The sequence below is a fragment of the Pan paniscus genome, chromosome 5, assembly GCF_029289425.2.
Source record: "Pan paniscus chromosome 5, NHGRI_mPanPan1-v2.0_pri, whole genome shotgun sequence".
Taxonomy (NCBI): Eukaryota; Metazoa; Chordata; class Mammalia; order Primates; family Hominidae; genus Pan; species Pan paniscus.
This window is the reverse complement of record NC_073254.2, coordinates 99,280,619-99,301,766: the sequence shown is the minus strand read 5'-3', so window position 1 is coordinate 99,301,766 and position 21,148 is coordinate 99,280,619. Positions and strand designations below refer to the sequence as shown.

Sequence of the window (21,148 nt, the reverse complement as noted above, 5' to 3'; positions counted from 1 at the left end):
TGTTTAGGCATCAGGGATTGGTTTTGTGGAAGACAATTTTTTCACGGACTCAAGGGTGGGATGGGAGATGGTTTCAAGATGAAACTGTTCCACCTCAGATCATCAGGCATTAGATTCTCAAAAGGAGCATGCAACCTAGATCCCTCACATATGCAGTTCACAATAGGGCTTATGCTCCTATGAGAATCTAATGTCATCACTCATCTGACAGGAGGTGGAGCTCAGGCAGTAATGCCCACCTGCCACTCAGCTCCTGCTGTGCAGCCCAGTTCCTAACAGATAACAGATGAATGAACAGATAACAGGCCATGGACCCATGGCCCGAGGATTGGGGACTCCTGGCTTAAACAACAAAAATTTATTATCTTTCAGTTTTATAGACTAGAAGTTTGACATGGACCTCACTGGGCTAAGATTAGGTGTTAGCTGGGCTGAGTTACTTTCTGGAGATCCTAGGAGAAAATCTATATCCTTGCATTTTCCAGTTTCTAAAGGGCAACTACATTCCTTGGCTAATGGTTCCCTTTCTTCCTCCTCAAAGCCAGCAATGGTGGGTTGAGTCCTTTTCACATGGAATCTTTGACCCTCATCTTAGCTCCCTTCTTACCATAGCTTGGAAAAATTATCTGCTTTTAAGAATGTATGTGATTAGATTGGGCCTACAGGGATAATCCTGGATAATCTGCCTGTCTAAAGGTCCTTGCCTTAATCACATATGCAAAATCCTTTTTCCTATGAAAGGTAATATATTTACAGAAACATTCTAGTATTAGGATGTTTTGGGGGAAAATTATTCTACCTACCACAGCTAATTACACTTCAATACTAATGTTCTTCTTTGTCACAAGTATTACTAAAAACTGGGAATACCACTATAAATAGCCATGTCATTTACTAAAAACTGGGAATATCATTGCCCAGAATAAAGACCATGTTTCTCCACTTCCTTTGATGTGACTAAATTCTATGATGGGATGTAAATGGAAGTGATATGTGCAGCTTCCGGAAGTTGCCTTAAAGAGGGAGGACATTTATCATTTATCCTTCCTGCTGGCCAAAATGAACATATGAGGAATGAAGGTGGATAGGACATCTTCAGCCAAGATACAGAAGGTGCGTAATGAAGGTGAAAGAGTAATGAGACAGAAAAGTGTGTCTCAGTTAGTTGTGGAACCATGGTATCAACCCTATGTTTTTAATGTGAGGGAAAATATTAACTCTATTTTCCTACCCACTGTTACTTGGGAGTTTTCATACTCACAGCCAAAGCTAATCCTATCAAATACAGCGTGTAATAAAGTTGCCAATCCAGTGTACAGAAAATGAGATAAATGGATGAGGAATGAGAAAACAGGATTTGAGATTTCTCCAGACTTTGGCCAGTTAAAGAAGGAGAAGCTATGGGTATGGCCATCCTCCCTACCCTCCCACCCCCACAGACTCAAGAAGAAGGTGTAACTGCAGGACACAAGAGAACTATAGGGCTCAAATACATCAGCCTTCTCCATTATGGGAGTCTCTCATCAAAGTTCTCTGCAAACCTTGGAAGAGTCAAGTTTTAATTTTAAACCTTATCAGTTTTCACTAGGAAAAGAAAAAGGATCCCCAAATCTCTGTGGCTTCAAAACAGCAAAGGCTTATTTCTCGTTCACTCTACATGTCCATCTTGGGTCAGTTGGGAGCTCTGCTCATTTTAATAATTCAAATGCCCAGCTGGAGAGAAGCACATCTTTGCATGTGCTTCCTTGCTCATGGCAGCAAAAAAAGGGGGCAGTATGGTGAATCATGCACTGGTTCTTAATGATGGTGCTCAGCATAGCAACACTATTCACAATGGCCAAGAGGTAGAAGCAATCCAAATGTCCACTGATGGATGAACAGATAAATAAAATATGGTATATTCATACAATGGAATATTACCCAGCCTCAAAAAACGGAGGAAATTCTGTCACATAGTACCACATGAATGGACTTTAAGGACATTACGCTAAGTGAAAGAAGCGAGTCAATAAAAAGACAAATACTGTATGATTTAACTTACGTGAGAGACATAGAGTAGTAAAATGCATAGACACAGAAAGTAGAATGGTGGTTACCAATGGCTGGAGGAGGTGGAAAAGGGAAGTTGTTTGATGAGTATAGAGTTTTAAGTTTTGCAAGATGAAAAGGTTTTGGAGATTGGCTTCACAACAATGGGAATTTACTTAACACTACTGAACTATATACTAAAAATGGCTAAGATGGTCAATTTTATGTTATGTGTTTTTTTGCTGCAATAAAAAAAAATGATACTCAGAAAAGACACACATCACTTCTGTTCACATTTAATTAGCCAAAGCAAGTTACATAGTTATGCCTACCTTTAAAAGATGGAGAGGGGAAGTGCAATCCTGTCATGAGGCAGTAAAGCAGAAATATTTGGTGAATAGTACTAATGATAATTGCAGTCTTCACTTCAGGGCATGAAGTATTTCCTTCATGTTTCTTCCCATGTACAAAATGCATTCATTCACTTTCCTCTGAGGGAAGAAAACTCAAAAGTCTCAGTGATGGCATCAATTTCAAAACCCAGGATCCCTGGATGATGCGTGGTAGTCTTTATGTCAGGGGATAATGTGAAGGAGCCTGTAAAATAGGTCTGTGTATATCTCCTTTTGATCCAGAGACCTGGCCCTCCCACCTCCCACTCACACATTATCCAGTAGTAGAACAGAGTCAAGATACCTTCAACAAATACTCACATTAAAAAGCAGAAGAATGGGAAACATATGGCAGTCATTGGCCTGTCATTAGCAGTCATTGGCCTTTCAATATTAGACTGGGCAGATGTTTTAAACCTCCTACCCAGAGGGTTGGAAATGTTCCTTGAATAGGCTGGATTTCCTGAAAGGAGCTCCCCTGTCCACTGATCTCTGTGATTCTCGGATTCTCCCTTTGGGAAAGTCCTCTTTCAGCCTTCTCTGAATAGGCACCCTGCTTCCTGCCTATAAATGGTGCAGAGTCCAAGAGCCATGTTAAGTCTCAAATTGCAACAATCACATTTAATCCAGGTTAGAGCCTTTGTTTAGCAGTAAAACTGTCTTACAAAATTAACCTTGGTTGTCTTCTGACTTACTCCCATGTTTCTTTCTAGATTTATTTCTTTGCCATATTTCTGTGTTTTCTTGCCCCAGCAGTTCTGTTTTCCCTCCCTCTCCCTTTTCTCCCTCTGTCCCCTCTCCCCTAATTATAGGTTCCTTGAGCCTAGCAGTGACAGCTACGCCTTTTCCCATGAGCCAATTTAAGTCATTCTGGGCCGTTTGGTCTAATTGAAGGAATTACTGGGCACCATACCCTAATTCATGATCAGTGATCTGATCCTTGCCACAAAGCTGAGTTTTAATGTGCTTTTGTTGCTCAAAGGATCGATTTTACCTTTCATTTTTTAGACTGAGAAGCAGTTGCCTTTTCCAACCTTATAAGTTCTTGACTTTGTAGACTCTCTAAATCTCTTTCATCTACCCTTACAAACTGACCAAGTCTTCTCTGAATATATCTTTTTCTTACAATGTCTTATTAAATACAATTAATAATAGGCAATAAACAGTAATGATAATCTGTTTTCAACCTCTTCCCCAAAGTTAGATATGCCTTTTGCCTCCAAATTACTGTAGGGAATAGTCTTACCAAACTTTTCCCCACTAGAAAAATAATTTCCATTCTTCCAGGCTTCAGTAATAGTTTGCTTGATTCCTTCTGACCAGCTCTTAAGCCAATGCCACTTATTTTAGGGTTTGTTTTATTATTAAAGCAGCACCTTTCTCTTAGGATCTAAGTTCTATATCATTTCAGGATAAGATAGATAATCCTGTGGAAACAAATTTCCCTCAAATCTCAGCAGCTTAAATAAAAGGTTCATTTTTAGCTTTGACAGCTCTATGTCCATTGGAGGGGGGGATCTTCAAAGGGTTCTGTTCTGTTCACTGTGATCACTGAAAGAAACACATGGGCAATCTCCATATCAATATCTGTTTCCATAATCAGCTCCAGTGAGAGTGTGTCTCTTTTTTGTTTTTGTTGTTGTTGTTCTTTGTTTTTTGTTTTGCTTTGTTTTGTTTCATTTTGTTTCGTTTTTTGAGACAGGGTCAGGCTCTGTCACCCAAGTTGGAGTGCAATGGCACAATCTCATCTCACTGCAACCTCCACAACCTCTCTGGCTCAAGCAATTCTCCCACCTCAGCCTCCTGAGTAGCTGGGACTATAGGCACATGCCACCATGCCAGGTTAATATTTGTGAGTTGTTTATTTTTGGTAGAGATAGGGTTTCACCGTGTTGCCCAGGTTGGTCTCGAATTCCTGGGATCAAGCAATCCACCTGCCTTGGCCTCCCAAAGTGCTGGGATTACAAGCATGAGCCATTGAGCCCAGCCAAGTATGTCTCTGAAAGCTGGAAATATTTGGTAAGCAACACTAAAGGAAGCTCCATAGTTCTGGATTCAGTTGTAGAGAACAGAACCCACTCTACCTAATTTAAGGAGAAAAGGTTTCAAAGATTCAATAGACTATGGGATAGCTCAGAAGACTAAAGAGATAGACTGCAGGTTGAACTCTCAGAAGTCTCCCAAAGTCACACTCAGAACAAGGTCGTCAAAGGAGCTGTGTCTGTTTTGCAAGCAGGAATCCACTAGTATCGGGACTCTATAAGAATAAAAACACTTTCTCAATCATAAAGCCCCTGTCTCTGCCAGTTTCAGACCACACCCCACCAGCTAACAGTCTACACCTACAGAGTGAATGCAGGGAGACATGCCTCTCCGAATCCACAATGCTGGTGCCTGGGATCTTTGCTGATGTTGTTTTAGGAAAAAAAGCAGCAGACACAGCAGATGTAGCAAAAGTGTGGCCTCTTCCTAACCTCCACTGTCTATACCTCATGCTTCTAATTAGGCAAATGCAAATTACATCCAGAACCCCAGCTGTAGTGTGGACTCCAGCATCTAGAGTGTAGGGAGTCACACTAAAACTGAGATGGAGTTGAGCAACAATCCAGCATTTGCATTGGTAAAACATAGCAATAGGCCATATTATGGAGCACCCCGTTCTATAGCAACAATAAAATACTTCTTTTAATCATGTTTATCCCTGCCTACTTTAAAGTAATTTTAAGAGGTTTAAGTGTTCATAATCAGGCCCTTAGGGATTCAGGAAAAGTTAAAAATTTTCTGTGTTCTCTTTTATCATTTTAGGGGGAGTATAATAAACATGCTTCAAATGAAATATGTTAAGCATCATCCTTCAGGGATATGCACATTCCCATAGTTTGGTGGTTTAACATCTTCAATTTTCACACCAGTTCCATGAAACAGTGTATCAGTTAGGGATAGTATTCAGCTGCACATCACAGACATCCACCTAAAGTGTCTTGATCAAACATGGTGTTTATTTTCCAAACATCAACGGTAGACTACAGCTGGACAATCTGGGGCCACTGCAGAGACCTCAAGTCCTGCCTTTCTGCTCTTTCATCCTGAACTGTGGCCCTTCTCTCTTTGGACATAGATGGCTGTTCTACTTCCAGACATTGTTAGCAACTTCCAGGATGGAAGGAGAGGAAGAACAAAGGCACAAGGCAGCTAGCTACCCGGCTAGGTTTGCCCTGTTATTTGGTGTTGCTTACACAATCACCTTATGACTGTGTGTTCATGTATTTCATTAGCCCCAGAGGTGTCACATAGCAACCTCTATCTGCCAGGGAGCTGGAGGAACTAAAGATTGCTTTGTTATGTTTTGTTTTGTTTTGACCAGGCCTATTGCCAAAATCAGAATTCTGTTAGTAGGAAGAAAGCTAGTGTGAATATTGGGCAGGTAACTAGTGGTATCTGCCTTGAATAGACATTCTTTTTCTCATTTTGTAATAAGGAAACCAGAGTTCAAAGAGGTTAAGTAATGTGATGGTAGCTCAATAGCTTGAGATTTGAATTCATGCCTATGACTGCAAATTCCAAACTTTTTGATAAACATTTATTTTTAAAATGGTTAAAACAATTTTTTTGACATGTTAAGAGATAAATTGGATTATTTAGGAGAAAAAAAGAAAAAAACAACCCATTTGCTTAAGATTACAGACAGCAGAAGTGGGAGTGGGAATGAGAAGGTAGAAAAGGATGAGAGTTTTTTTGTGGGAGTAGCACAATTCTGTGTTTTAAAAACAACAAAAGCCCTATGCAGATAAGCAGCCTTGAAGATTATGGCACATTTGCAGGCTAGTTTTCCACTGCTGGGAAAAAATTTATTGCCTTGTGGCTAGAATTCATTCTGACCTGGTGGCTAGAATTCATTCTGACCTGGCCAAACTCATTTTATCGGCTAACTCTTTCTTAGTGCTTGAGAATTACAAGAGTTATTAACCAAGCTAACCTGAAAATCATCTCCAGTTGCTTTATGGTATTTTTCAGAATGATTCATTCGACTCTCATTTCCCCAAACCAGCATTTTCTTGCTTTCATTGAGAAAAGGAAAATGGTATGATATCTCCGAAAGGCAGGACCACTGAGGGTAGCGACGGGGATGGGGTTACTAGATGTTCCTTACAAGCTCCCAGGGATTCTGAGATTTGAAGGAAATGCAGAAGACACCAAAAATAGGTAGTCAAAATCACTAGCTTAAAGAAAAGGGTGTGGTCCCATTTGAGAGTGTACTGGCACTGACAGTAGTTTACAAGAATGTGCAATTCAGTCGGAGAGCTCTCCAACAACCACTAATTGGTCTTTGGCACCTTGCAGCTTGTGGCTTTTTACCTAAGGGGATGGGATGGAGTCCTTATTTTGCTGTGTCCTCACCATGAACTTTGGGGATTTCCTTCCCTTAACTTTCTCACCTCCTTGAGCCTGGATGGCTCTTGGCACCAGCCATGCTAACAATCTGACAAAAAGGAATGGCTAAACCAATGTATCCCAATCCCTGGTTCTAGCTACTGAGCATATCTAATTCATTCCCAAATAGTCATTTGGGTGCTAAAAAGAGCAAATTAATCACACTCCTGTGAGTTTAAGCAGCAGGAGCAAGAAGGAGAGGTAAATATCGCAGAGATTGAACCTGAAAAGTACCGGGGGTGGGAAAACTGTGTAAAACATACCTGGGGTAAAGAATCTGCACAAATATTAAATTTGATTGAAGGTTGGGAAAACAAAGAGTGGGTTCCTTGGAAGGTCACAGAATGCCCTGGTTCCTCTTGCTGTTAATGCAGTTGTGAAGTATGCTTATGTAATCATTGACATTTAGCCTTGAAAGGGTGTGGCTTATGGGGCTTTGGCCGAGGTAAGTTCCCTTTGAGGATTTGGGGTCAGGGATTTTCATCTCCCAGGGGCCCAAGGAGCTGCCTAGGGGGCTGCCTGGGAAGAAGAAGACACTTTTCTAGGTATCTGGATGTGTGCAGTTTTTAATCACTCTTCAGGTTCCTTGCAACTAGAGAAGAGAAAGAATGTGAAATAAACAGGTTGTGCCCAGCAAAACTGAGATGGAGCAAAAGCATGAGGTGAGGACTGTGGGGTGAGTTTCACCCACAGAATTACGCTCCTGCTCTGGAAGTATGTTGAGAACTCCACAGGCTTTTATAGATACCTGTCATCAGAATCCAAGTACCGGCATTCAGCAAATATTTGTTGAGAGCAAGGGCCTAGTCTATTAAATACTCTAGTCCCCAAATTATAGTGTAAGCAACACATGAAAAGCTTGTTTGAAAATGCAGATTTCCAAGCCTAGCCATTCAATACCTTGGGACTGGGGCCTGGGGATCTGCACTAATATCAGGCAGCTCATTTGATTTGGGACCGTTGGTTCTTGGACTCTTATTGTTGCTTTGTAAAAACTAACCTTGGTCTCTTCAAAAGTTAGCACCCAATCAAAGTAGAGACTTGACTGGAAAATACAAACAAAATATTCTTTTGCCACCTCTTATTTGTTGTTTTTGATGTTGTTTTGTTACACACCTGAATTCTTCACTGTGTATTTTTGACCTATTTATGGAAGATTAGTAACTTAATCTGGAATTACAAACTATCAGAAGCAACACACTATCATTTTCACTTTTCCCCTTTCTTCCTTTCTCCCTCTGTCTGTCTGTCTGTCTCTCTCTCTGTGTGTGTGTGTCTGTCTGTCTGTCTGCCAATGTCTCTGTCTCTTTCTTTGCCTTAATGATAGTCATGACTATCATTTGTTTTGCCCTGCTGTCTGAAAAATGCAAAGTAGGTGTACAGTTGCAACTATCAAAAGCAACAATATGTACATTCTGGATCTGACTTCTCCAGTAATTTGTCATTACTTACAGCAAAAGCCTAAGGGACCCTGCCTGTGTCTGCCTGAAAGAGGAAAAGAGGGGACAGTTCAAGAGGGAGATGATCTGCAAGTCATTCTTTCCTTTGAAAACTTCCTCTCAAGCCTGGTGTGGTGGCTTGCACCTATATAACTACTCAGGAGGCTGAGGCAGGAGGATCTCTTTAGCCCAGCAGTCTGACGTGCAGTGAGCTATGATTGTGCCACTGCATGCCAGCCTGGGCAACAGAATGAGATCCTACCTCTAAAAAAAAAATTTTAATATTAAGCATTTTTTTTCGGAACGTCAAAGATCCACAACATTCATTAGCAGTGGCATTCAATTTTTTTGACCAAGACCATACTAAAAATATATTTCATGTCACAATCCAACATACACACACACATATGTGTGTTGTGTATGTGTTTATATGAGCACATATGGAAAATAGAAACAGTTATCTTATGAAACATTACTTACCTTTACCATATATGCTCTGCTATTTTCTATGCTTGGCCCTTTCTTTGCTTTTCTTACCCTTCCCTTCTCCCTTCTCTCTCTCTCTCTCTCTCTCTCTGTGTGTGTGTGTGTGTGTGTTTGCGTGTGTGTGTCTGTCAATGTCTCTGTCTCTTTCTTTTCCTTAATGATAGTCATGACACTATAAATGGTCTTGCCCTGCTGATTGAAAAATGTGAAGTAGGTGTACTGTTCCAACAGTTTTGAGTAGGACAAAAGAGGAGAGGAGCTGGAATTGGAAAACAAGTTTGTTCACTATTTTTTTTCTTTCTTTCTCAGTCAGTAACTCTGTTAATTTATCCAGGTCTACCTTAGCTAAGATAGTATATACATCCTACTTTTACTGTCTTAGAGGCTGATATTCCAAAGTAGTAGAAATGCTCAGTGGAATATATTGATAAACAAATGAGTCTGTACTTCTTACCAGCTTGACCTCCTCACTGTCTTCTATGTGACACCCTCATTTCTGCCCAGATGTCTTTATCTCTTAACTAGAATTCTAGCTACCCGCTAAATCATTCTCTTTGCCTACTCTTCTTACCTCCAGGGCCACCAGTAGAGGTTTGCACTGACTTTCCCAGATCTTGAAGGCTACTAAAGGTACAAGGGAGAACACTTCATTTCCTAGAGTACTGCTCAGCCAGGTGCAATCTACATCAAAGGAAAGATAAGCAATGCTGTTGTTTTTCAACCAAAGCTGTTATTTTCATAACTTGTAAATGAACTAAAGATTCCAAGAACTCGAGGTCCTCACAATCGCTTTCTTCATCCAACAAGCAAGCTTCAATTTCATCATAGCATTTTTATTGTGTGCAGTAAAAACATTCACAATTTTGTTTGCTGTTGATGATCTGAGTGTTTAGTTTTGGAAAAAAATTAACAAAGAAGCCAATTTTGTGAGTTATTTTTCATCACAGAGGAGAAATATTCACCTTAGCACTACCTTTGTTGTGGCACCTTTCCATCTCCATGAAGAAAAATAGCCATCCAGTCCAGATTGCAAGTGCTACTCAATATCCTTCTCACACATATCTTACTAAAAATGTTTTCACTGACTTTTTCTTTATTTAACTATCAAGTATTTGGCAAATTAATCTCTTGCAAGACATCTTCATTATAAATATTATTTTAATGATAAAATTATTAACTTGTAAATTTTTATCTAGCTCTAAGCAATTGATTTTTATCTTAATTCGTTTCAGTATACTATTGTCATTCACTGAATGCCCAGGAACAGGGAATCTATCAAAAATGATTAAGATCATGTCAAAAGGACACAAGCACTAATTTGAAAGGGCATGCATTGGCTAAAGATGTGGTAATAGGAGCATTAAAAAGGTAATAATAATGATAGCAATACACTGATGCACACCAAATATGTAAAAATCCATGAGTTCATAAAGATGTTCCAAAAAAGAAAGTAATCAACCACCTCTGGAGTGTGCTAGATCAATTAATGTATTCTGAAAATTACTAAAGAAAAAGTGAAATATTAAACTTCATTGCTTTTTTAATACATATTTAATACATGATATTTTTAATACATATTTGCAGACTCTGTGTTACCAAAGTGGATTTGGCCATATTTGTAATGTAAGGCTTCAACACATTTTCCTATGATGTGAGCTTTGCCTGCTAAGATGATTCTGAAACTAACTTTGCCCAATTTTGCTTTTTCTATAATTTCATATGAATGAAATCATTCAGTGTGGTCTTTTGTATTTGACTTCTTTCATACAGCGCTTTGTTTTTGATATTCATCCATGTAGGAAAATTTTTTATTGTTTTTTATTGCTGAATAGTATTCCACTACATGTGCTCATCACAATTTGCTTACCCATTCACTAGCGCTTTTCCTGCATCTGCTGAAAGGATTGTTTTTCCCCCTTTATTCTATTAATTCTGCCAATTACATTGATTGATTCTCAGATATTAAAAAAGCAGCTTTGCATTACCAAGATAAGCCCCACAGGTCATGATGTATTGTCCCTTTAAATGTTTTTGAGTTTCATTTACTAAAATTTTGTTCACGACTTTTGTGTCTATGTTTATGAGTGATATTGGTCTGTAACTCTCTTTTGAAGTCTTTCACTGGTTTTGGTATCAGAGTAAATCTGATCTCATAAAATGAATTCAGAAATATTTTTGCAATGCTCATTTTATGCCTTGCAGAACTTTGAGAAATATTATGCATAAAGTGTAACATGACGGGTGTCATTCAAATATATGTCTCAAATATAAAATAATCAGTTTTTGCCTTGTTCTTTCTTTTCCTAATTTCTGTAACAAACATGTCCCATTCGTCTTCACATCTAGTTTGAAGTTAGCTGAATTAGTGAGTGATTTATAATCACAGATTTTAGAAAATTAGAGCTAAGTGATTTTAGGGACTGTTGTCACTATGTATCTGGGGGGGAAACTGAGGCCTTTAGAGGTTGCCACGCTCTTCAGTACAGAGTACCTTCCCACGCTTTACAGGTTCCCATCACGTAACATTCATTAAAAGCCTTTATGGGTAGGAAATGTATAAAGTACCTGCTGTGTATATATTTACATTATAAAGTTTACGTATTCATTCTTACTCTTTTTCCTTCCTATGAAGACACACACTGTTCTTATTCTTACAATCTCAAAGACAGAGCAGCGAAACAATGAAACTTCAGGATTGTGTGGCCTGGAGGCTACTAGTTGAACTGGGCATGCTCAGTCGCCAGGCAGATTTTTCGGTGAAGTGGAAACTACAACAGCGCGTACCGCGCGCGGAGGTGGGCGTGCCCTCGTGGAATTTAGAACGTTGCCTCAGCCAATGGGGCCTCGCGGCCGGCTGGCGGGGCTCCTCATTGGAGCAGCAGGGAGGCGAGCAGAGGGCCCCCAGAGGGAGCCGCGGAGGTGCAGTTCGAAGAGGCCGGGCTACGTCGTGCCCTGCGCGTGAGCAGCTGCAGCGGCAGAGGCAGCATCCAGCGGCGGCGCCAGCAGTTCCAGTCCGTTGCTTTACTTTTTGCTTCACCGACATAGTCATTATGCCGAAGAGAAAGGTAAGTCTTACCAAAAAAAGATTTCAAAAGCCTTCAAATTCTGCTTACAGTAAATGCTGGCATTGCAATGGCTCGCGCAGAACGCGCGCGGTAGTAACCCGGGGATTGGGAATCTTTGCTCCTCCACGCTTGTTTTTAGATGCCTGTTGCAGACGTTCCTCTCTCCCTCTCCCCCCCACCCACTCCGTCCTCATCGATCTCTTAATGTTACTTTCTCTCCAGTGACGCGGTTTCCCTTCTTTTTGAACTCATTCTCGCTGGAATGTTTTCCACCCCCAACAAGAAGAAGCAAAAGCGGCTTTCCATTCCGAAAGGGAGTTTCCTCTTTGCAAACTGCCAGGTTGCGAATTAGTGTGAAGGGAAAACAGCGAGAGGAGAAAAACAAGTACAAGCGTAAGGAGAGGGAAGAAAATAAATCAGGCAAATGTTGGGATTATTCCCATGCGGCTGTACTCGCGGGCTGGGTGCGCTGCGGTGGCTCCTAGGCTAAGGGAAAGAGAAAGCCATGTTTAAAATAGCGCTCACCCTCCTGCTCGCCTCCGCTGCAGACCCGTATGTACCAACTCCAGTGTCAATCAGGGCTGGGGCCGGCGAGGCGGGGCCTGGCGGCCTGGACCTACCCGCAGTTCGGGTCGGGAGCGGTGGAGTTGGCAGCGTGGAAGACGGGACGGCGCCGGGGCGTCCAATATGGCTCGTCCAAGGTCAGGGGGCCACCAGGTCCTCCCCAGCGACTGGAACCCACACTCGGTTGGGGAAGGCGGGGTCCGCGCGCTATCCGCCCCTCTGCGCGTCTAGCGAACTGGAGTCATTTTTGTCTTGTCTTCCGCCCCTTGCGGACTGTCCCCTTCTGCGCAGGCCCCGGACACCAACTACCACATTCAGGGACACAAATCTCCCTCGGGGTGGGGCTTCGACTTGTCCCGGGGAGGGAAGGGAAAGGTTTCCTCCTCCCTGAGAAATCAGTGTGTGATGGCTGGTTCCTAAGCAAGTGCTTTGCACCCTCCCACCGCCAGCCTCAGTGTTTCCAACAGTGTCAACGAGTGTGGGTATTAAATTTGAAGCAAAATTACACCTAATATCTTGCTTCATCAAAGACCATGGACTAATTTGTGTGTGAGAGTGACTGCATTATTTTAAAATATTGAAGTTTTAAAAATTCAAAAGCTTTCCCCTTCTTATATGTTATTACTAAAAATTGGGTGGAAACTTGTCTCCTACCCCACTTTTTAAAAATAATTGAAAGTGTTTAAAAGTCTTAGAGTTTGTTGTGCACATACTGTGTACCTCACGCTGTGCAGAATTTGACTTGCATTATCTCATTTAATCCTGAAAACAGCTTGAGCGGTGTTACCTCCATTCAGCTGGGACTTAAAGATATAAATTGCCCTGCATCTCACCAACCAGTAACTACTAGTAAAGATTTAATCAGATGCTATAGATGCCAAAGTCTTATTCTCACCCATTTCGTACTCACTACGAAAGGGTGGGTCAAGAGGAATTAAGGAAATCCAAAGGTACTCCCAGTTTAAGAAGACAGATGGCATATTAAGAGCACTAATACTTGAGATTTATTATTTAAACTTAATTTTATGAAGGTATTTTCTAGCCCTGTTTTACTAGAATTAGGATATTAAGCGATGTCACCATTTTCAGCATTTTGACTGAGGGTTAATGATGGATTGGAAATTCTGGTAGAGACAAAGGAACTAATCATCAAGATACGGGTTACAGAGTAAGTGAGCTGGAGGCCATCTTTTTTTACTGGGAATTATAACAACTGTTTACAAAACAGTAGGTTAGGTGTGCACACTTTATGTATAATGGACCCTGACGATGGAACCCTTCCTTGCTGTTTATTCAAGGGCCAGAGCTGCTGAAACCATTATTCTTACTTCCCCTGTCTACCTCTCTCAAGGAGACAGAAGGAAGGGGAAAAAAAAAAAAAAACTAAAATAACAGTAAAATTACAGCTACAGTTTTATTTCCCTGGAAGGCAGGGAACCCCCATGCATAAGCTAGCCAATGGTCCTGAGACTAGGGGCAAAACTGTGTACAGGCACCTGTGTGTCATTCCTGAGGACATCAGAGTGTTCTCCGGTGATGGAAAACCTCTCCTTGATTAATAGGAAGGCTTTCCATTTATACCTGAAGCCTAACGACCTCAGTTGGTACCTGGGCAGGAACAACCTCAGATTAAACACGGCGATCATGGCCATCCATCTATCAGTCAAGTCTTAGAGCAGCCTCATGGAATCCTGAAGTTCACTGGAACTTATGTGAGGAACCACTGTCATTAGGTAAAGCCTGCTTAGATACAAAAAAGAACTGGAGACAATCCATGCATAGCTCTTCAAGATCTTCAAAGCTGGGGTAACTGCCAAAGCATTTACATACTACACAATATTTTTCTTGATTAAAGAACTGTCTGCTCTACAATATAATAAGCTTTTAAAATGTCCCCATAGTACTTTTTTGCCTTCTTAGCCCCCTGTATCAACCTTTCCTAGAAATCAAGAAATGTTATTTAATGAACATCTGAGTAAGTTGTTCTGCAGAGCAAGAAGTGGTACAGGTAAAGTCAATGAAAACATCTGGAATCCTAGCCCTGTTATAATGCTGTAGGGACATACAGTTTTTGCCCTCTTGGAACTTGTGTTTAATTCAATGAGGTGATAAGACTAGCAGCACAAAACAGTTGAATAACATTAAAACTGTGTATATGTTCCAGAATGTGTAGTTATAGATCCCACAAGCAGTAGGACAGATAAGGAAAGTTAACTTTAGGCTGGTCTTAAAAGTGTGGGTAGGACTCAAATATACAAAGAAGTCAGAGTCATTTTTTGTTACCAGGTATTCAAGTGTGTCTCCTGATTGTATCTTAACATGACCAGGCCTCAGTTTTGCAACTTCAGGGCTGTAATATCATCTGAATTAATATTAAAATGTTCTGATGACATTTCTTTGTAAGTTTTATGTGTATCTTTGTGTGTGATAGTCATAACTACATTAAGCCAAGTGGTTTTTTATAAATGCCATAGTATTTTGTGAAGTAATAGAGCATTTAGTGAAGAGTTCTTCAGTGCATATTATCTCTAAGTTTGTGAGATGTAAATAAAAGTGAGTTTCCTGTATTTTTTAGATAATGGATGGTGGGTGAGTGGAATTACAGGGGAAATGATAACATTCATGGACTCAGTGGTGAGACAATGAGTGATTGAGTTCTAGGCTGTTCTGGCCAGACATCCACAAATGCCCGCAGTGGTCATGTTGTTATGTGATGATTTGATGTTCTACGAAGAGACATGAGCCAGCGAGGCCTAGAGTCACAGTCCTGGCATGATTAGCGACAGGAAACACATTTTTACCTCTTTCTTTTTATTAATATTTTCCAGTTCCTTATCACTAGAACTATTTTAAATGTCTAGTGTATCACATCAGAAATTCTCATTAATGAGGCAATTTTCCATGAATGTGGCATGTAAGCAGTCATGTCTCTTGACACTTAAAGGTTTAAGGAAGGAAAGCCCATCTGCCTCTAGCTTTGAAACTCAAAATTAGGTTTTTATCTGTTTCCTTAAAATGGAAGGCCCAGTAGCAGTAGCATTGGGCTTATTAGCACAGGGGATGCTTAACTAACCATGATCAAGGTTTGTGATAGTTAATTTTGAAAAGAATATTACTTGTCATAACACCAAAAACAGAAACTGTAAATGAAAACACAGATAAATTTGGCTACATGAAAATGAATATTTCAATATGGAAAAAAAACTGTTAACAAAATTTTTAAATTTATGAAAAACTGGGAAAAAATATTTGTACCACATATCACTGAAAAAGGTTTGCTGTTTTAAAAAGATAGCATCTCACATTTCCTTATGGAAAAGATGTATATCTTTATAGGAAAATAATGAAGACTCAAGTAGACAGAAATGTTTGGTTTTACTAGAAATCAAAGAAATGTACAATATTAAGAATAATGAGATGTAATTTTTAAAATAACCAATCTGGTTTAAAAAAAGATTAAAAACCTACTGGCTAGTGCTGAGGGAAATAGACACTCAGCACTCTCAGTTATGAGAGTATAATTTCCTTTAAAACATTTATTGAGTATAATCTACTTACTATAAAGTCCATTCATCCATTCGAAGTATACAATTCAGTGATTTTTAGTAAAGTATAGAGTTGCGCAACCATTATCATAATCCAGTTTTGTAACATTTCCATCATTCCACAAAGGTCCCTCATGGAGTTTATAGCCAATCCCCACTCCCAGCCTAGCCCTAGGCACTAATCTACTTTTGCTGTGTCTAGATTTGCCTTTTCTGGAAATTTTATTTAAAAGAAATGATACAATATGTAGTCTTTTGCGACTGATTTTTTCACTCAGCATGATGTTTTTGAGATCAGTTTGTGTTGTAGCATGTATCAGTACATCATTCTTTTTTATTGTCCAATAGTGTTCCATTGTATGGATATACTCGTTTTTGTTTATCCTTTCACAAGTTGATGGACATTTGGATTGTTCCAGGTTTGGATTATTATCAATAATGCTGCTGTGAATATTTGTAAATAAGTGATTGCATGTACATATATTTTCATTTCTCTTGGGAAGATTTCTAAGAGTAGAACTGGCGGGTGGTATGAAAGTCTATGCTTATCATTTTTTTTTTTTTTTTGGAGGCGGAGTCTGGCTCAGTCGCCCAGACTGGAGGGCAGTCTCACTCCAAGCTCCGCCTCCCGGGTTCACACCATTCTCCTGCCTCAGCCTCCCGAGTAGCTGGGACTACAGGCGCCCGCCACTGCGCCCGGCTAATTTTTTTGTATTTTTAGTATACATGGGGTTTCACCGTGTTAGCCAGGATGGTCTTGATCTCCTGACCTCGTGATCCGCCCGTCTCGGCCTCCCAAAGTGCTGGGATTACAGGTGTGAGCCACGGCGCCCGGCCGTCTATGTTTAACATTTTAAGGAACCTCCAAACTGTTTTCCAAAGTGCATGCGTTCTAATTTCAACATACTTGTTCATACTTGGTATTGTTGATTTTTTGCTTATAGAGATTCTAATGAATTTTAATTTATATTTCTGTAATAACTACTGACAATAAGAATCTTTTCACGTGTTTACTAGCATAATGTGTATCATATGTGAAATGTCTATTCAGATATTTTGCCCATTTTTAATTGGGTTGTCTTATTATTGAAAGAGTTCTTTATAAGTCTGAGATACAAGTCCCTTATCAGATATATGATTCGTAGATATATTCTCCCAGTTTGTGACTTAAAAATATTTTTTTTTCTTAATGGTGTCTTTTGAAGAACAAAAGTTTTTAATTTTGATGAAATCCATTTAGTGTTATATCTAATAAATCTTTGCCTAATTCAAGGTTATGGATATTTTCTCATAGAGGTTTTTTACTTTTAACTCTTATATTTAGGTATGTTATCCATTTTGAATTAATTTTGTGTGTGGTATGAGGTAAGGGTTTAAATTCATTTTTTTGCTTGTAGAAATCCAATTATCTCAGCACCATTTGTTGAAAAGACCATCCCTTCTCTACTGAATTGCCTACGCACCTTTGTTGAAGCTCCTTCATAAATGTAAAACTTTATTTCTGGACACTCAATTATGTTTTATGGTCTGTATGTCTGTTCTTATAACAGTGCTACACTATCTTGGCTAGGTGAGCAGTGGCTCACACCTGTAATCCCCACAGTTTGAGAGGCTGAGGCAGGAGGATCACTTGAGGTCAGGAGTTTGAGACCAGCTTGGGCAACATAGCGAGACGTCATCTCTACAAAAAATTTAAAAACTACGCTATCTTGGTATCTTGATTATTATGGTTTTATAGTAAGATTTTAAATCTGGTAATGTCAGTCCTTCACTTTTTGTTATTTTTTCCCAAAATTGTTTCTGGCTATTCAGTCTTTTATGTTTTCATGTAAATTTTAGAATCACTTTATACATTTCTACAAAAATAAAGCCTGCCATTATTTTGATAGAGATTGAATTGAATCTATAAATCAGTTAGGAAAGAATTTCTTTGTTAGCAATATTGAGTTTCCCAGTCTGAATATGAAAGGGCCTGACATCCATAAATGCTTGCTCCATTTGATTGAGTTAAATATTGATATGGAATCTATATTTGAGTAAAGGCTCCAAAATGGCAGGGCTGTACATTTAATTATTCATTTGCTCCATGTTAAACATTCATTGGGCATCACCTTTATGCAAGATACCATCGCCTTGGGAAATTAAATGAAAAATTACTGTTTTTTCCTACCTGAATGAGTAAATACCCTTGTTTTTAAGGATTTTTCTGTCTGATGGGATAGGTAGAACACATAAACAAGTATTTATAATTCATGCCAGAAAGTGATAATGAGCCACAAGAGAAGCTATGAGCAGTGAGCATTCAAAGGTTTGGCCAGGCTGAATGTCCAAAGAAGAAACACTGCGAAAGAGTGTTGTTCAGTTAAAAGGGTTGGGGGTTATAGCTTTTAACCACCCTGTTGTGTTTCAGCAGTTGTCTGGCGCCATGTTTCTAAATCAGCACAAGTTATTTGATTGATTACCTATTTTTGATTTAATTTTGTTTTGTAATCCTAATTTTACTTTACCATGAAGTCATTCATGGCTCTGATCTTCCTTTCATCCCCCATAGCACCTAGCACAGGTAGTGTAAATATTTGTAGAACAAATTGATGAATAAATTGTTTTCAAAGGAAGGGAGTAATAAGTTTAATCATTTCATACTAAGTAGGTTTAATTATTTCATACAGTGGGAAAAACTCTAGTATGGTTCTGGCATTCGCTGTTTATTAGCTATATGATCTAAGGTAGCTTCCTTAACCTCTCCCTAAGCTGCTAAGTTCCTAATTCTCTAAGACTCAGTTTCCTCTTCTTGTAAAATGGGAATAATGATATGCTCTATTTCGTTGATTATGAGAATTAACTGAGATGGTGAATTCAAAGAACTTAGCCCAGTGCCTGATATGTGTAAAACAGTCAATGGATGTTTGTTGTGATTATGAGATTTTTAATTATTAAGAGAATCACAGTGAAATAACAGGCTTCTAACAAGCACTAGGCCTCCACTTTGTGGGATGATAAATGGTGCACGCAGTGAGTAGTAGGGAGCCAGCAGATCCCACCCTGATGTCAAATTCACTGCAATTGTAGAAATACATGTTTAATCACCAAATAACAAATGGAGTGTTTCTGAAAGAACAGAAGCTTTAATCTTGTGCATTTTTACATGGTTGATTTTTCTAACGGAAAAAAAAATGTTTAAAAATATCTTCATATAATGTTAAAATTCCCTTGGAAGATCAGGTACCAAGTGATCCTCTTTTCCTATATTTTTCTCCTAAAACATTGCTTTTGTTTACACCAGAGTTAAATATATTCCACTTTCCTGCAGGGTACAATTTGGAAATGGTGACTGAAATAAACACCATTTAAGCTGTCTGCCTTCACAGTACCTAGAGTGTTGAAATATGATGTTAGTCTCCTGAGTAATTTAAAAATCACTGTCGAAGTTAACAAACTAAATCAAAATGTTGAATTCCTTTTCACTGGTTACTTACTTATTGTACATTTCACTGTCTTCTTAGAAGAATTCAGTCAAATCACGTAGGGGTTCTTGGTCAAGCTATTTATTGAATCCAGTATTCTTCTACCCTGTGGGCATATCCAGAAACAGGGCTATTGAGATATGCCCAAGGCAAATACATATTCAGTCACACATAAAGTAAATGATATGCACATTCAGAAGTAGGAAGATAGAAAAATGGTTTTAAACTTCGAAATTGGCTCCAAAATTTAATATTTTAAGAGAAATGTATGTCAGTAATTAACACAAATATACTTACTACTATTAAAATTGAATTAATATCAAAATCGAGCTATTTCCTGAATGCCTGGGTGTACCAGACCTGAGATACGTGTTTGGTATTCATAATGCACCTTAGTTTAAATAAAAATGTGAAATTATTAGAAATAAATGCGAGAGAAGTATATACTATAATTTCATTTTTCATTTTATTCTCCCAACAGTTTAATGAAGCAGTTTCATCTCACAGCTAAGAAAGAGGTCTCTTTCTATGAGTCAGACTGTTTTTAGCACTTTGCATTAATAATATTAATTCTTGCAACCACCCAGTAAGGTGTGTCCTCTTCCCGTTCTCATTTTACATATGAGAAAATTGAAGCACCAAGAGGTTAACAGACCTCCTCACAGCACCTGTAATAAGGAATGGCTGAGTTGGGATTTCACTCCTGAAGTCTGGCTGCAGAGCCTGTGATCTTAACCAGTGAGCCCTGCAGCCTTTCTCAAACACAGAGGAAAATATTGGGATTTAGTGAGATTAACAAATTTCCTCTGGGTCACACAGCTAAGAAGTGATAGAACCGGCATTCTAACCAAGCCCTCTTTTACTCAGGAATTTTGCTGTTAACTATTACACCATAATACTTTCTGTATATGTTTATTTCTAATAACCACATGTATTTTTATTTTAACTACAGTGCCTAATGAATGAAACATGGAGGAATCAAGAGTTACGTAAACATGAGTGTTCATTTGTTTAAAATATCTTTATTACAATATAGGCTAGTGCCATGGTTTCTAAATGCCCGTTGTAGAAAGTTACCCAACAAGTCATTATTATTTGTGATCCTGCCCTAAGGCTGGCCTCAGGGTCCAGTTCTGTTCTTGGTAAGAGAGGAGCATTACCATGAAATCTTCTAGGTATTTCAGTAACTAGTGGACTGTAGGGTTATAGACAAGATACACATATGCAGTTTCCTCACCTAAATATTGATTGTTTAGAGTATTAAAAGTCTGACTCTATAATTTTCTCATTCCACTGTGAACTGCTGGATTTGCTACTTCCATGATACATTGTCTTCATCAATTTGCTATATATAGAATAATGGGAATACTCCCTTGTGAACAGGAACATGTAAATACGCTTGCATATTATACAATATATTGAGGGATTTTAATGTAAATATTAAGCTGTCATTACTTAGGGACTGGGTTTAAAAAATAAGTAGATGCTTTTGTTTTTGGAACTCGTGAAGAATAAAAGCTTAATAGCTAGGAAAATCCACTGGACCTAGGACTGGATGGATTTTTATTTAGGTGTGCTAGATTACCAGTTGACTAATGTTTTATTTCAGATGTTATTTTTTAAATGTACAAGTGATATTTTAAAATTATATTTTGATTATTTTGACCCCATACAATGAAATACAAAATCTACCCTGAGAGGTATTGGTTTTCTTATTTCTTTTACTTTTTGCTC

The 21,148-nt window shown here is 39.0% G+C and overlaps 1 protein-coding gene across 4 annotated transcripts in view; it reads left to right on the top strand.

Annotated features, from left to right (window-relative positions):
- Nucleotides 1-4,047: 4,047 nt before the first annotated feature.
- HMGN3 (high mobility group nucleosomal binding domain 3) overlaps nt 4,048-21,148 on the top strand; it is a 41,117-nt gene continuing 24,016 nt past the window's right edge. For all 4 annotated transcript variants that reach the window (XM_003805818.7, XM_008975333.6, XM_008975327.6 and 1 more), the window contains exon 1: nt 4,048-11,841. In XM_003805818.7, the coding sequence (XP_003805866.4) occupies nt 11,458-11,841 (384 nt within the window). In that variant the 5' untranslated portion in view covers nt 4,048-11,457. The remainder of the gene's footprint in view (nt 11,842-21,148) is intronic.